At 37.1% G+C, this 15,953-nt stretch overlaps 2 protein-coding genes across 5 annotated transcripts in view; one reads left to right on the plus strand and one right to left on the minus strand.

Moving 5' to 3' along the window:
• Nucleotides 1–10,194, minus strand: part of LOC107750626 (signal-transducing adaptor protein 1-like) — a 13,748-nt gene extending 3,554 nt beyond the window's left edge. Inside the window, exons 1-9 of one of the 4 annotated variants that reach the window (XM_016566134.1) lie at nt 10,118–10,194; nt 7,861–7,932; nt 7,533–7,652; nt 7,286–7,342; nt 6,522–6,676; nt 3,544–3,675; nt 3,193–3,265; nt 2,254–2,356; nt 1,288–1,380 (exon numbers count right to left, since the gene is read on the minus strand). In XM_016566134.1, coding sequence (XP_016421620.1) covers nt 1,288–1,380; nt 2,254–2,356; nt 3,193–3,265; nt 3,544–3,675; nt 6,522–6,676; nt 7,286–7,342; nt 7,533–7,652; nt 7,861–7,932 — 805 coding nt within the window. In that variant the 5' untranslated portion in view covers nt 10,118–10,194. The other 3 variants (XM_016566118.1, XM_016566126.1, XM_016566142.1) reach the window with 3 other exon arrangements.
• A 739-nt stretch (nt 10,195–10,933) lies between these two features.
• Nucleotides 10,934–15,947, plus strand: LOC107750615 (MPN domain-containing protein). The gene is made up of 13 exons (XM_016566108.1): nt 10,934–11,152; nt 11,724–11,926; nt 12,442–12,663; nt 12,812–12,923; nt 13,087–13,165; nt 13,541–13,637; nt 13,757–13,829; nt 13,919–13,995; nt 14,083–14,251; nt 14,352–14,422; nt 14,506–14,595; nt 14,875–14,967; nt 15,764–15,947. Exons 1-13 carry the CDS (start codon nt 11,149–11,151, stop codon nt 15,848–15,850), a joined length of 1,377 nt encoding a protein of 458 aa, XP_016421594.1. The 5' UTR covers nt 10,934–11,148; the 3' UTR covers nt 15,851–15,947.
• The last annotated feature ends 6 nt before the right edge of the window (nt 15,948–15,953 follow it).

Genomic DNA, 15,953 nt, shown 5'->3' on the forward strand with positions numbered 1-15,953 from the left:
GTGCAAATGTTAGAGGATCAAGTTTTTAAATAAAAAAAAAAACAGCAGATAAAATTAGAAGTAGCATTAGAATAGAGAGTGCTAGAGTTAGAGGGTCAAATGAAGATGAAAGAGATGTGTTTTCAGCCGTTTCTTGAAAATATTAAGGACTCAGCTGCTTGGATTGAGCTGGGCAGGTCACCAGGAGGGAACAGTTAATGTAGAAGACCATGAAAGTTTTATCATAGGTAGAATGCAAAATGTTTCAATACAAGCATTTCAGTCAAATATAATTTATGCAATATTTCAAACGTTTAACCCACTTGGGAAAATCAACCCATGGCAACAGTTTAAAAGTAGCCCAATTCTGTGGAAAAAACGCGGACTTGGCAACCCTGCATCCAACAAGAGCTACCGGAGTCAGCTTTGACTGATCACAGGTCGAGAATAAGGAGAGATGACTGACAAGACCATGCTTAAGTATTTGCTGCTCAACAGATCCTGATCTCGTTGACAAATATCTGATCTTGTAAGATGTGCTCCCTTTACACAGAGTGCGTGTGATTGCGAAATCGAAAGTGAAAGTGAACAGCGCCAACGCTCATTCAAAAATATTTAAATACACCGCATCCTGAGAGCGGCTCCCTGATGCGCCAAAATTATACACAATATTAGAATGTTTAAAGGAGTGGACACAAAAATCGCGGGAGCGAAACACATGTTGCGGGAGCAGGCGGCAATGGTCAGAGATTCAGCGGGAGAGGGATATAGAAAACAGCTGAATCCCTGGACATTTTGGGCAATTAAGAAATCCCGGCCGGACGTATTTTTGTAGGTCCAAAAAGAGGACATGTCCGGGGAAAAGAGGACGTATGGTCACCCTAATTAAACTGGCCCACATGAGGTTGCAGTTATTTCTCTTAGACTGTTTTCCTTGTCTGCCCTGTTCGGTGGAGAAAGTGTGTCTCATTTGTCTAACATTCAACTTTAAAAGCAATACATTCAAACAATACCAGCATTCATTAAGTCAGAAAAAGAGAACCAAAACCACCGGTTTAAACTATAATGGAATGAGTATTAGATCACGCTAAACAAACTACTTCTCAACCAATGTGTTTGTTATGCAAAGAGACCACATTCACTGTGAAAAAGCTGTTTCAGCTCTGGTATCAGTCTAATTTACTTCTAAGAGTAGAGCTGTCAGTTTAAATTAGACACACATTAAAGTCAATACAATATGTTTAAAATTATATATAATTTAATTGACAGTATGCATTTGTACATAAAGATGATTTAAAGATGTATTACCTGGTTTTGGGGGAGGCATTAGAGGAGTAGGCAAAGGGACTTTGGGACAATGCACATTTCTCTCACCATTCTCCTTATCGGTCTCAAAAAATGCTGAGAGAGAAAAAAGAATAGTATAAATCAGGCCTATTAAAATGGCCCACATGAGGTTGCCAGTTATTTCTCTTAAAATACTCAATGTTATTTTTATATATTCATTATTGTTTGCTATAAAACTCTAATGTCTGCCCTGCTCTGTGGAGAATGTGTCTCAACTGTGTAACATTCAACTTTAAAATCAATACAAACAAACAATGCCAGCATTCATTAAGTTAGAGAAAGAGAGAACCAAAACCACAATTTTCATCTAGAATGGAATGACAAGTATAACTACACGCAACCGAACAAACTAGTTCTCTACCAATATGTTTATGCAAACCATATTCTTACTGAAAGAGCACTGTTTCAGCTCGGGCAATTTTACAAGCATTTTTTTATTTATTTTGTAAATGTTTTTGCCTCAAATTTACTGTTTTACTCTGAATGAAAGCTTGAAACACTTGTTTTATGGAGGACAGGAATGTTTAGTTTAAACAAATATTTTAAACAAACCAAAAAGAACTTAAGCAAACATTTAAAAAAATATGTTTCTTAGAAAAAAACATGTTTTGTGCAATGTATTTTTGTATGTTCAAACAGCAATCAAAGAAAAAAAATGTCAACCAACTGGAAACCCATGTCTAAATTTTTTAGGTAATTTTAAGTAAAACTGAGAGCAACAGTGGAATAGTTCATCTCAGTGTGTCAATCATTCTGTTAGTGGTTTCTACGATGGGGTGACATTATTTTGTAACCTACATGTCATCCATCATTCATAGTGTTGTAAACATTTTCTAGATGTATGATTCATACCGACAAATACGTCAGTCTGGCTGACAAAAAAGTTTTTTCCTAATTATGAAAAACACTACTAAAATAGTCTCTTACTGATATTTTTCTCATAGTGTTCCTCCATCAGAAGAGGCACCAAAACTCCATTGGTCTTCTCCAGCAGGCAGTTAACGACATCATGCAGGGTCTCACAGGTGATCTGTGGGATTGTGAACATGTTGTGTGAACACACTCACATTGTCTAACATACCAGAGTAAATGATTTGATTGTGGCGATAAGCCTAAAGTACAGTAGTACTTAATGTATGTTTGCTCACTGGAGAAGAATTCACCACTAAATACACAAAAACACACATATCCTGTAATATACAAAAACTACAGTGCAGTCAGATACCACCGAATGCCATTTTTCTTCAGATCAAAAACGTACAATTCTAGGGTGTGGTTTAAGAGAAAAGTCAAGAGATAGAGCTGCTCAAAACACAAATTATCACAAGTTTCTAAAGCCCTGTGGTGACTTCCAAGAAATGTTTAATGTATAACACATCAGTTGTACTGATCCACTGCGTCTGATTCCCAACACTGACCCATAAAACTTTGCTCTGAAAGCAAAGAGGAAGTTCTGATAAGACAATCACACATTAAGACACAAAGTACAAAGCGCCTTGTGCAAGAGCTCAGAGTTCACACAAAATTACCAGTTTGCAGATGGTTAAATAAATCATTTGATGTTCTGAGAGTCTTCCTATTAGACTGAAGCTTTTATCGGGCATATTGTGAATGTAATCTATTATTTATCAGAGGCTTTTAATCTTAAAGGGGTCATCTGATGCGATTTCTATTTTTCCTTTTCTTTAGTGCGTTATGTAGCTATTTGTGCATGTATAAGATCTGCAGAGTTACAAAGCTCAAAGTCTCCCACAAAAGGATTTATTCTATCTAAAGAAGAGATGGGTGATCCAGACCGGGCTAAAACGCCTCATTCAAACACGCCCCCACATATTTGAAAATCAAAGAACGTAAACTATTACTTACAGGAGTCTCAAGGACAATGGCGAATCCTCCTTCATGCCTCCGAGACACACGATAATGTTTGAATACAGGTCTGCTGGGCACAAGATAAGAGTCTTCAGGATTTATTCATTCTTAACTAATACAGCTATATTCAGTTTTATTAAAGCTTAACTTCCCAGAACAAGTCGACTATTGTGTAATATGCTTTATTCAAAGGATCAAAGTCTAAGGTTCAATTCAGATGATCAAGATAATTTACAATAAATTAAGTTCTTCAGGGCAACCAGCAATCTCTGATAATGCATGTGCAAGCTGTCTACCCAGCATTCAACATGGTGCTGTACTGATTACAGATGAGAGCGTGTGTTTTACCCGTTAATATCTTGGCGTGTAGTGAGGGCAAAAGACGTCCCATCATGACCCGGCCGCAGCAGTAAGTTTCCCCGATCAGTGTTCCTATCCAACAAGTATTCAGCTTCGACACGAGTGACATTACGATAACACCTGCACAAAGCATTATTGCATTATTACATAACAGGCATGGTTATTTTAATTCATTCAATCACATATGTTCACGTGAACACCAGAAATTGCTAGAAATGACTGTCTATAATGACCGTTTGCAGTATCCAAAGTCTAGTGTGACTATGGCTTGAGGTTGCATTTTCACGTGCGTGTGAATGAAATGTGCAGTGTGCCTACCCTTTTAATCCCTTAAACATGCTTTTATGTTTGAGTTTGCTGACAATGTTGTTTTTTAAATTCAAGAGAATCCTTATTTTAGGGGATTTCAACATACACATTGACCAAAATGACTGTAAGATGACAAAGGGCTTTTATTCTTACTGGACTGTTTTAATCTTACACAGTTTACTAGTGGCCTAACACACAACAAAGGTCACACTTTAGGCCTTGTGATTGCAAATGATGCAATTTTGTCACAGCTGTCTTCTGTTGATATTGGTCTGTCTGATCATATGGCAATCTTTTTAAATCTGGAATTGCCTCTTCCTTGTACATCATTTTCACATTTGCCTCAGGCTTGAATGTATTTTTCCAAAAATGGAAAGACCACTTGGGGGAATATAGAGCTGAAATTGTGTCTGCAAGATCTGCTTACTTCTCTCACATTATAGATAATAATCAAAGTGATTCTTGGCATCCCTTTCATTCTAAAAATTTGACGTCTAAACGCTAATGTTGGCGCCTCTCTGCCTGCTTCAAATTAATTGTGTAATGACTTCCTTCATCATTTCAGTTCTAAAATTGACAAGGTCCACACCTGTTTCCTCTTCAACACTTTGATTACCTAGTTTCTCTGTCACATCTTTTACTACCTTTTATCAAATTGACTCAGAGCTGCTTATTAGTGAGGTATCACATATGAAAGTTACCACTTGCAAACTTGATCCCCTCCCTACAAGCTTATTTAAATCTTGTTTTGATTCTTTGTGCCCAGCTGTTCTCAGCATTGTTAACGATTCTCTGCGTACTGGTGTTGTACCAGCAGCATTGAAAACTGCTCCAAATAACTCCAAAAAAAAACATAATATTGATTTTGATAACTTAAATAATTATCGCCCTATATTAAACCTTCGTTTTCTTGAAAAAATCTTAAAACGTATTGTGGCCTTGCAGCTGCACAATCACTTTACAATAAATAATCTTTTTGAGCCCCTTCAGTCTGGCTTTCAAAAATTTCATAGTACTGAGACAGCCTTGGTCGAGATCACCAATGACCTGTTAAGAGCCTCAGATTCTTGTTCTTTCTCCATTCTTCTCCTTCTTGATCTTAGTGCCGCTTTTGATACTGTCAATCACAATCTCTTAACCAGTTTCAATCTCTTGAAACTGTCTTTGGTGTTTCTGAGACCCTTTTATCCTGGTTTAGATCATATCTCTCTGATCGTCGACAGTTTATCTGTATGAGCAGTCTTAGGTCAGCTCTGTCCCTACGGGTGCTCCTCAGGGTTCAATTTTAGGCCCCTTACTTTTTTTGCTTCTGCTTTTAAGATCACTTGGGCTTAATTATCATTTTTATGCAGACAACACTATATTATATTCACTCAAAGCCTGGTCAAAACATCGATATTCCTTTCTTATCACATTGTATTTTTGAGATAAAAGCATGGATATCTCCAAACTTAATAATAAAAGTCTTAATAATAAAAAAAGAGGTCTTGCTTATTGGCACTTCTCATCAGCTTCGTAAAGCTGGTTCACTTATTTTAAATGCAAATGGCTCTGTTTTGGAGTTACAATCTGAATTTTAAAAAAAAATTAGGAGTTATATTTGATTCGAGTCTGTCTTTTGACCAACATATGAAATACACTGTTAAGAAATCCGTTTTCATTTCAGAAATATTGCTAGATTCCGCCCTATGTTTTCCTATCTGTGACTGAAAGGCTTATTAATACTTTTGTATTTTCCCGAATTGACTACTGTAATGCACTTCTTGCAGGGGTTCCTAAAACTACATTCAACAAATTGCAATGTGTGCAAAATTCTGCTGCAAGGATCCTGACTGGAGTCAGGAGAACACATTGCTTCAATTCTAAAATCCTTGCACTGGCTTCCGGTCAGGTTCTGAGTTGATTTTAAAATCCTAATGCTCACATATAAGGCACTACATGGTCTGGTCCCTTAGTATTTGTCTGCACTTTTAATTTTATATACACCCAAGCGTCATTTGCACTCCTCACAAGCTGGTTTACTGGCTGTTTCACAGACACGTTTGCGATCTGTAGGGGACAGGGCTTTCTCATCCTACGCTCCTAGACTTTGGAATGCACTCCCTTCTTATATCAGAGATGCACAGAATCTAAGTACTTTTAAATCTTACTTAAAAACAATTTTTTTAGGTTAGCTTTTTCTTGATTATCTTACATTTTATATTCTAGTCTGTTCTTTTAATTTGTTTTGTTCTGCATGTGTTGTGTTTTTATCTGTTTGTTTTATTATGTAAAGTTCCTTGAGAAGCTGCATTAAAGGAGCTATATAAAAATAAAGTTTATTATTATTACTAAACGGCATAAGGAAAAGCAAAATGACATCTGTATGCGTGTATGAGTGCATGTAAATGTTGTGACTCACATAACAATACATTATTAAAGGTTAAGTGTGTAACTTTTGTATCGCAGTCAAAAATACTGAGAGTTTTCCCACATCCTCCCTATCTGCCATTGCTCTGCCAAACTGATAATTGCGTCCCACCCAATCCATTGAGTTGAGTTTGTCGTCCCTTCTTATTAAGCCAGGAGAAAGTACTTAAACATCAAAAATATTACGCACATCACCTTTAAACTTTGATGTTATGTTATCATTCATAAAGCAAGTGGTTTTAACTCACGAAGGCATGTCTGACTGTACAGTAACATAACTGTCAGAAGCCGAGGGTGGTGGAGGAGATGAAAGAAGCTGCTGCCTTATTTTCTCTTTCTCTATTATTTCCTTCATCATGTGAATCTGACCAGGCAGCAGGTTCAGAGAACTTGGCACAGACAGCTGAAGGACAGAAACAGTGAGAATTATTATTTTGTATTGATATAATTTGGGTATGACGTAGGACCGTTTCTTGTAGCATATGCCGACAAATCGATAAGTCATATAGAGGTACTGACAGTTCATCACATAGATGAACTCAAGTTAAAATAAATAAAAAAACTCTCTGGTTTAGTGAACATTAGCCTTTGAGATCAAGAAGGATGAGAATCAGAAATCACAGCACAATTACCTTTACACATGAAAAAGATCAAGCCATTGTGCGTTGTCTGAACAAACGCTGATAAAAGTCTGCAGCGTTATTTGATAACTAGTTATTTAATAGTTATAGTGTAAATGCATATGAGGAGATATCCTCTAAATATTGTACCTTCATATTTCTAGTGATGTCTTTATAATTTCACTTTGGTAAAGTGGGTTTACTTAGCAAACAGAGCTCCATAAAATTCCAAATATATCAATAATATTTAAATTCCTAAAACTTTCCGTTACATGAAAAAATGGGGGAAATTCCAAATTTTCATATGATATTATTTATTTATTTACTTTCATTTCTAACCGATTTTTAGACCCCATTATATATTAAAGATGTTTTTCAGAAGCCCAACTAACCTTAGAAACTGAGAGCATGAAGCCTTTCCACAGTTCACGGGCCTCAAGGCTTGGGGCCTGAGAAAACAGAGGAAAAATGCATCATGGGTACCTGTGTATTATCAGATTTAAATAACTCTAAGTTATTTAAACAGCTGTAAGTGTATAGGTTAAACAGCTGTAAATGTATGGCAGTAAAATCAAAGTCAAGATTATTTTTCACAGAGTTAGTTTTACATAAAAGGATTAGAGATGGGAGAAGCCCTACAATCATCTTGACGTCTTCATTTTTCATGTGCAGAGTGAATCTAGCAGCGTCCAGGTTTCGGACACGACAGCAGTCATCATTCACGGAGACGAGATCAGAGAGCTCCAGCTTCTCTATATACTGCGTTCACAAGCACAAGCAAACAGTTGATGCACAAATAATCTGTTCTATATGTAGACAAACATATACAGAATCAAACAGCCTTCAGGCCTGCAAGCTTGCATTTGAATACATTTATGCAAATATACAAAATGCACACACACATTGAAATTATTTTCTAGCAGCTAGTAAAATTAAATTGAAAAGGCAGCTTATAAAAATCACTTACAACACTGTCTTTGGTGTTATTGTAGAAAAAGAGTACATTGCCACATAAACTGGTCCAGAGTTTACGACCCATCTGTGCAAAGAAAAATAAACATTTACTGAAAATAAATACATTTTCTGAATAAAAATATTAAAAACAAATAACTTCTGAAAAATAACAAATATTTCGTATTAATTTTTCATTATCACATTTCTGTGTATTTCCAGGTTTAAATTAGATTTTTAATCCCAGATTATGTACATATATGTAGTGTTTTCACATACTGCATATGTTTGTCATTATTGACAGAGGTTGAGTTTATTCATAAAATACATACCCGTGGAAAGACTGAACCAGTTTTTTAAGAATGAAAAGAATGAAGAAAACAATGGAAAATTCTTTTCTTCATAATAAACACTTCAGAAACAAGACTTGACCCAGAGAGGCATGATTATTTTATAATAATTTTAACCAGTGGACATGAAATTAAATTGTTATAAGACTTATATTAGTTATAAACCTAAACTATAAGGAATGTGTATCGTTAAAGCGCATGTCATGATGCAAAATATTTACCCTGTGCTGACCTGCAATAAATAATGAACAAATAAAAGACCAAATTTTCACAAATGGGTTAGTGGTGATGTCCTCTACCAGCTGGATGAGAGCTAAGACCTAAAATGTAAGTAAAGAAACCCGTCTTTACTAAAACCATCATCACTAAATGCAAATCTTTTATCTGTAGTGTCCGATCTGCACGCAAGTATGCCATCAGACCAGTTTTTTTTTTTTGGCATTTCCACATTTGTAGGAAAAGAGTTTCCATGTTGCGACAGAGACTTGTGTAACACTGCTTTGATGGTCACAGGAAACTCCTGTTTTCTTCAGGATCACTGACCACATATTTATGTTAGGTGTCTTTACTATTTACTTATGTTGAAACGTAAAACATTTCATAGAACATACTGTGTCTGATCACATCTTTATATTAGGTGTATTTACTACTTACACTGAAATGTAAAGCATTTCATAGAACATGCTGTGTCCATAAATAGCCTACTGCTCAAAAAAAATGCACAATTCCTGCTACAAAGGTCAGGGTTAGCATTATGGGTACTTAGGAAAAAAAAATCTAATAAATATGTGTTATTATCCACTGAGGTGCAAACTAAAATGCATATTTCCAAGGACAACAGGCAACTATATTTATTTTAGGAATATATATATATATATATATATATGAAGTTAAAGACACGAAATATATGTTGAAGATTAACCATGAAAGAATTCAAATGACTGTTTGAGCCATTTAGAGAGGGATGATCCTACAGAAATACTGGGATAAATGCTGATTAAAAATGTACAGTAACACTAGTAATGCGTGACATAGTAAAAGATAGGAATAACCCGTGGTTATGATAAGAGGATGGTTCACATTGCTAAACACAAACTGAACCATATAAAATGCATAACTAGCTCATTCTTTTTTTGCAAACCAGACACTTCTAAAGATTTTCATTTAAAGTTGGGTGGCAACATTTAGCATAATGAACCGTTTAAAATAATATTAATAATAATAATAATACTACGAATGGATACATTTGACTGAATGGGTTACACAAATTGATTAAATTGTTAAGCGTCCGATCGAGTATCGTTTCGTAAGGAAAAGACTTTTCACTTTTTGCACTATATATAACCCAACCATTTAAACTATAGGCTACATGACGAATATACAGGAACAGCTGTAGAAGAAAATAACCCTGCTGATAACAACTTAAACCTAAGGGGTCTAAGGGTTTTGGGGTGCACTTTTTAAAGACCTAGTTAAAACATCCAAAGGAGATCATTTCTTTAAGCTATTTTCCCCTAGCAATGAACACAGATGCCCCTAATAAAATCGTGGCTTAAACATCGTGCACACACTGACTCACCTTGTCTTTGATCGATTTCTTTTCCAGAAATCCTTCGTAATAGCATGTTGGAAGCTGAGATCTCACTCGTCTATAACGATTTGGTGCTGCCATAAGTTATACTCCTGTCAACTTCAAACTTCTTAGAAAACAGTTCAAGTATTTGAAAGAAGACGCTTCAATGTCCGCCTCAACGTCCGCGTTTAATGCGTTATTAAACTTTCAAATTCATACTAGAGCTCACGTGCTAAAGCTTTATAAAAAGTTAGTGATGAACAGAAAGCTTGTGGACTAAAAGTTACACAACTGCCGTCAAATGCCTATTTGAAGAGATCTACGTGCTGTCATCATCCCCCACCCCTTACCTGAACACAGGTGAGTCAGGTGTGCTCGAGGAATGCCGGGAGGCACGAAAGTCCCACCTATTGAGAAGAACCGTAAACCTGGCTGCAGACAAATAACCACCCCCGTAGGCACGGCACGTATGCTATACGAAAGCATATGGGGGGATACCCGGTTAAAAGTAGGCTAACGCTAATTTCGAAAAAGTCTTCCGGTAAATAAACGCTTTGATAACACCAATTTCACATCCTTTTGATTTTAACAAGAAACGTTCAGAAGGTAGGCTATAATCGGTTACGGCTGGCTCTTCACTTTCTTGATTATATTGTTTAAAATAAATATAGTATGTGCTCAGAGAATCTTTTTTTTTTTTTTTAAACCTTTCAGGTTTGGGCTGATGCCATGGTGATTTTGCTGTTGTGCTGATAATTTTCATATATGTGTTTACAGTTTTTCAATATGCAGTGTATATTGAAAAACTCAAAGAACGACGACATCTAGCGGCCAGAATTAGACACTGCGGTCCATTCATTACCGTAAATCCTATAATATTTACGCATGTTCACCCATTCAAACCAACTGTTCACTGCTGGGTCCCATTCGACTGCTCATTTGACCGTGGTCCAGGGCCATTAGAAACTGTGTCTAAACTGATATAAACACAAAAATGGCAAATAATGGCAGCCAATTTGCTTGTAATATTTCCGCGAATATGTCTTCCGTTGTAACAGCAATGCAAAACACCTCCCCCCCCGGGCTGGAGAGACTACCACCACAAACACCGCTAATTTATAAAGGGGAGTAAATGACAAGGACGGGTAGGAGGGAGAAAGGGGTGGGGAATTGACATTAAAGAAACACTACACAAGGAAACTACACTGCAGACACACACACGCCTTCGTTTTATGTTTTTGAATAACAGCCTGGTGGCGAGTGTCCGCACAGAAGTGTTACATTAACACCGCTGAACTGAACTGAACTGGCGGAAAGAAAGACAACACATCAGTCTGTGGAGAAGTTTCAGAGCAAAGCGTTTTCCGACGATTATCGCGAAATGGGTGAGAATAAAAAAATAGTGATTTTTTTAATAAGAGGGTGAAATTATTAATTACTAGGCCGCGGGGTTGCGGAGAGGAGCGAGAACAAAACACGCGAAGAACGAACCGTTTCTCGACACATTATCAGAACCGTTTTGTCTTAATTTCTGAAAAAAAGCTTATCGGATGGAGATGGCAGCGGACGTTCGCTGATTCCCTGATGAGAGCTTCGCTGTGTTTACCATTTTTGTCCCAAAATAAAAGCCGTATTTTCCCCACATACGAGTCCAGAGTCCCGAGTAAAGACTTTGTTTAAAGGACATTATAATTTTACGATGTACAAGTTTGTGAGATTACATTTGAAAACTGTTTTAACTTGATCGAAGGACATAAAACTTTCATTAAAAAAAAAAAATTACTAAATTCCATTTTCCATTCAACCAATGTGATTTTTATTAATATAGATATCTATTCTCTTTGCAAGGGTTTAGATATGACTTCACCTCATTAATATTAAAATTATATGAATAAATATGCATGATGTATTCTTGCCTGTATTAATTCAGTGTTTCTGTCTGTTGATTGTCTTCAGGCTCCGAGCCACCCTCATCTCCTCAGGTGGTTGAGGAAGGAGCGGATGAAGAGGATGAGGAGTTGAGTGGGGCTGAAGATGCAGACCTTAGGGCCTCCTCTGGGAGGGGTTCCCTCCTGACCAGGAGAGGCATCACACTGAGAGTCCTCTTAAAGGATGGTCTTGTGGAGCCTGGAGACGGCGTTCTGTCCATACACTACCTGGTACTGTCCAGAAATTACATCATTAGGGCCATTACCACTTACATCTTCTATCATTAAGGAAATAAATGAAAATCTGTTCACCCAAAACTATTACATTTTAAAACATTGCATAAAGATTACAGTACTATAGTGTGTAGAAAAAAAAAACATAAAAATGGAATGTAATAGAAATATTTTTCAAATAATATTTTACATATAATGTTGATTTTTCACACTGTAAATTGTCTTTATGCATGAAAATATATAGCTTCCTTTTAAATTTTAGGATGGGGGTCCCAACCACAAAGATAATCATATTTGGGGGGCCATCACATCTAAAAGATTACACCAACAAAACCCCTGATCTAACAGAATGTCATAGCTAGGCGCCTTTCTTTTTTTCCATAAAATGAAACTGAATAGTAACCATGATTGTCATTAGGGTAAATAATAATGCCAGAATTTTTATTTTTGGGTGAACTATGACTTTAATACTCTTCTGGTCAGGTGTAAGGTCTCTGTCTGTTTTTCCACAGGGTAAAAAGTTTGTTGGAGATCTTTTGAATGATGGGAAGATTCGTTGGGTGGAGACTGGGCAGATCTTTAACTCTCCAAGCGCTTGGGCAACACACTGCAAGCGTCTGGTGAACCCGGCCAAGAAGTCTGGCTGTGGCTGGGCCTCGGTGCGCTACCGGGGACAGAAACTGGTCCAGTACAAAACCACCTGGCTACACAAATACCAGCCCAGTGCCGACATGGTGAGCAATGGAGGAAAACTGAAATAGTCAAAAGAAAAGAATGAGGTTGCAAAATGTAAATTTTAAAAGGTGATAAATGAGTTACAATAAATATAAACAATCATGGTGCAGCCAGCAATTTGTGTATGATTTGATTTGTTTACCTCAGAGTTTGGTAAGTGAAGGAGAAGATGATGAGATGGGAGATGATGACGAAGAGGAAGGGAAAACAGCCATGCCAGTAGAGGACAAGAATAAAAAGTCCAAACCTGAGCTGCACGGTATGTCGTCGTCATCTACATAAACATTACACAGAAACATCTTCACAATCACCTAGACTCCTCATATCAAAACAGGACACCTGAGAAGGCATTAGTAAAGATGACTTGGCCTGTTTATATATGTTATTTGTTATTTCCTGTTTGTTTGTTTTTTTCTCTCCAGACATTAGCCTGATGCAGAGGAGAGACAGAGAGAGAATTCCAGTCAGGTATTGCACTCTTGGCACCAGAGATGCTGCAAGGTAATTATTATATTACAAATATAATGTTTCTTTTTTTATATGGCAGTTATAGAGTTTTATACGACATTTACTGCACCTTGTTTTACCTGCCTGAGGACTTTAAGCTTAATTATTCGGTTCTGAGTTTGAGGCAGAAAAACACTGATAGAAACAGAAATAATGCACTGTAGTGCATTATGGAAATTATGATCTCTGATATACACTACCGTTTTTAATTAATACTTTTATTCAGAAAGGCATACTGGAAAAAAAAAAAACATACACAAGTATTTAGTTTCCGCCTTGCAAGCATAAGACACTTTCTTCAAAAACAAAAAAAATTCTTACTGACCCCAGTGGTAGTGTACCTAAGTGTTTCTGTGTTTGTCTTGACAGGGATCCTCACACTCTCGTAGAACTGTCTGCCTTTTCTGCGATCAACCGCTTCCAACCTTTTAACGTAGCAGTGTCCAGCAATGTTCTGCTGCTAATGGTCTGAAGTGCTCATGGATTTATGATTTTACAATAAGAGAGTAAAGTCAGTACTGATGATATGAAAGAGATTCAACAGTTGAAGCCAATATAAACCTTTTTACCCACCTCTATTCATAGGATTTTCACTGTCACCTGACCACAAGTGAGGTGGTGGGGTATTTGGGGGGCCGATGGGACACTAACACACAGTGTAAGAGTGATCATTTTTGTAACTACTGTACAAACAAACAGCAAATTGAAGGTTAGAAACACTCAAAATGTATATTTCATGTTCCTCAGTGCTTACAGTCTTGAGGGCGTTCCCTTGCCGTACACGGCTGGGAGATAAAGATGCCGCCCCAGCTGTCGAAGAAGAGGTTAGTCTGCAAAAAACATTTTGTTAGTTGTAAGAACATAGTGAAGTACCATAGTCTGAGCAGTTTACCTTATTAACTGTGTTGCAGATTTGCCAAAATCTCTTCATGCGGGGACTGTCATTGGTGGGATGGTATCACAGTCACCCACGAGACCCCGCCCTTCCGTCTCTGCAGGACATCGATTCACAGATGGATCACCAGCTCCGCCTACAAGGCAGCAGTAACGGCTTCCAGCCCTGTCTCGGGATTATCTGTGGTGTGTGATGGATTTCACAGATGATTATTACGCAACACAGCCCGTCTTTTATTGAATGATCTGTGTTATGTCTTTTGTCTTATTTGTCCACCACTTATAGGGCCCTATTACCATGGCAACCAAGGTGTGGCCTCCACCATCACGCCATTCTGGGTAGTTCCCCCTCCTGAGGTAACTGCTCTTAAACATTTATTGAAATTTTTTGCTGTTGATGCCAAAATAGTAGCTTGCTCTTATTTTCTTCTTCCGCTTAGCAACGACCCAATGATTATGGCATCCCAGTGGCGGTAGAGGTCACATACGTGCAAGACAACTTCCTCACTACAGACGTGCTCAACGAGATGGTACGAGAACAACTAGCATGCTAAACTTATGCAACAATGTCTATCTTGGGAAAACAGGGATTTTAATATCTTTTACAGTTCAGTGTGATTCGGAAATAGTAGTTTTTGAAGCGAATCACTCACCGGTTGTCTCTTCAGTTTCCTGCAGCTATAGATAACATCTCAGTCTAGATTAGATTAAACCAACGTCTAAATTACATCCTGTAGAATGAATTAGTATGATGTGTAAAGTCTTGTGAGAAGCTTAGACTGATGCGTCTTATTTTTATATGTGTGTAGATGCTGTTGGTGGAGTTTTACCGGTCTGCTCCTGACCTTGTGCCGTTCAGTCAGATGTGGAGCCCTAATACCTCAATACTCGACAAAATCAAGGTCTGCCATAATTTCTCTCCTTCATTCATACACAAACAAACAAAATACAATATCAACTTCATGATTTACAATTAACATCATTAAGAATATTCTTAAAGGTGAAGTGTGTAATTCCAATACCACTAGTGTCAACAATGGGGACTGTCCAAACTCACATTAAAACCAATTTTGCTATGTCAGACTGGTCAGGATACCATGTTTTGATAGCATCAACTTCGCAAAAATCGGACTGGTATAATTTCAGAAGGACTAAAGATTTTCCTTGACATTTTAATAAGAAATTACTGCTTTAGTCTGAAATAAAACCTCTAAATTGCATATGCACAGACTTAACTATGAAAGCTTCTTTTGCTACAGGATAAAAAAATAAAAAGGTAATTGCAATTTAATTTCACAATTCATACTTTTTTCTTGCAGTTCTGAGACAAAAGTCATAATTGCGAGAATAGTGAAGTATAAGCTCAAGAATTGCAAGATACAAATGCAGAATTGCAATTTGCAAGATATAAACTCAGAATTGTCAATATAAATACATAAACCCGCAATTGCAATAAAAAAAGTTTGAATTTTGAGAAAGTCAGAATTGCTTTTTTTTATGTGGCAGAAACAAAACAAAAAAACAGAATTGTGAGATGTACACTCATTTATAAACCTGCAACTGCAAGAAAAAAGTTAGTATTTTGATGTCTTAAAGTTGTCTTTATCTGTTATGCAGAGTTGGTGCCTTTAACAATAATCTCAAAGCAAAGCATGACTATATGTCTGACTAGCAATGCTCATTTTCTCTCATCCTCAGGCTTCTTTGAGTGGCCACGCACCCAAAGACCAGGCATACGCACAGATCCTGGAGCATGTGTACAACCAACTGCGCAACACTCAGTGACCGGAGCAGTTTATGTCTGTGTATTTGTGTTAAACTGTAGAACTGTTGACTTGGGACCTCCCACCCTGTGCACTGTTATACTGTATATGAAATGCCTTCATGG

Source organism: Sinocyclocheilus rhinocerous, unplaced genomic scaffold (genome assembly GCF_001515625.1).
Source record: "Sinocyclocheilus rhinocerous isolate Xijiao unplaced genomic scaffold, SAMN03320098_v1.1 scaffold2267, whole genome shotgun sequence".
Classification (NCBI taxonomy): Eukaryota; Metazoa; Chordata; class Actinopteri; order Cypriniformes; family Cyprinidae; genus Sinocyclocheilus; species Sinocyclocheilus rhinocerous.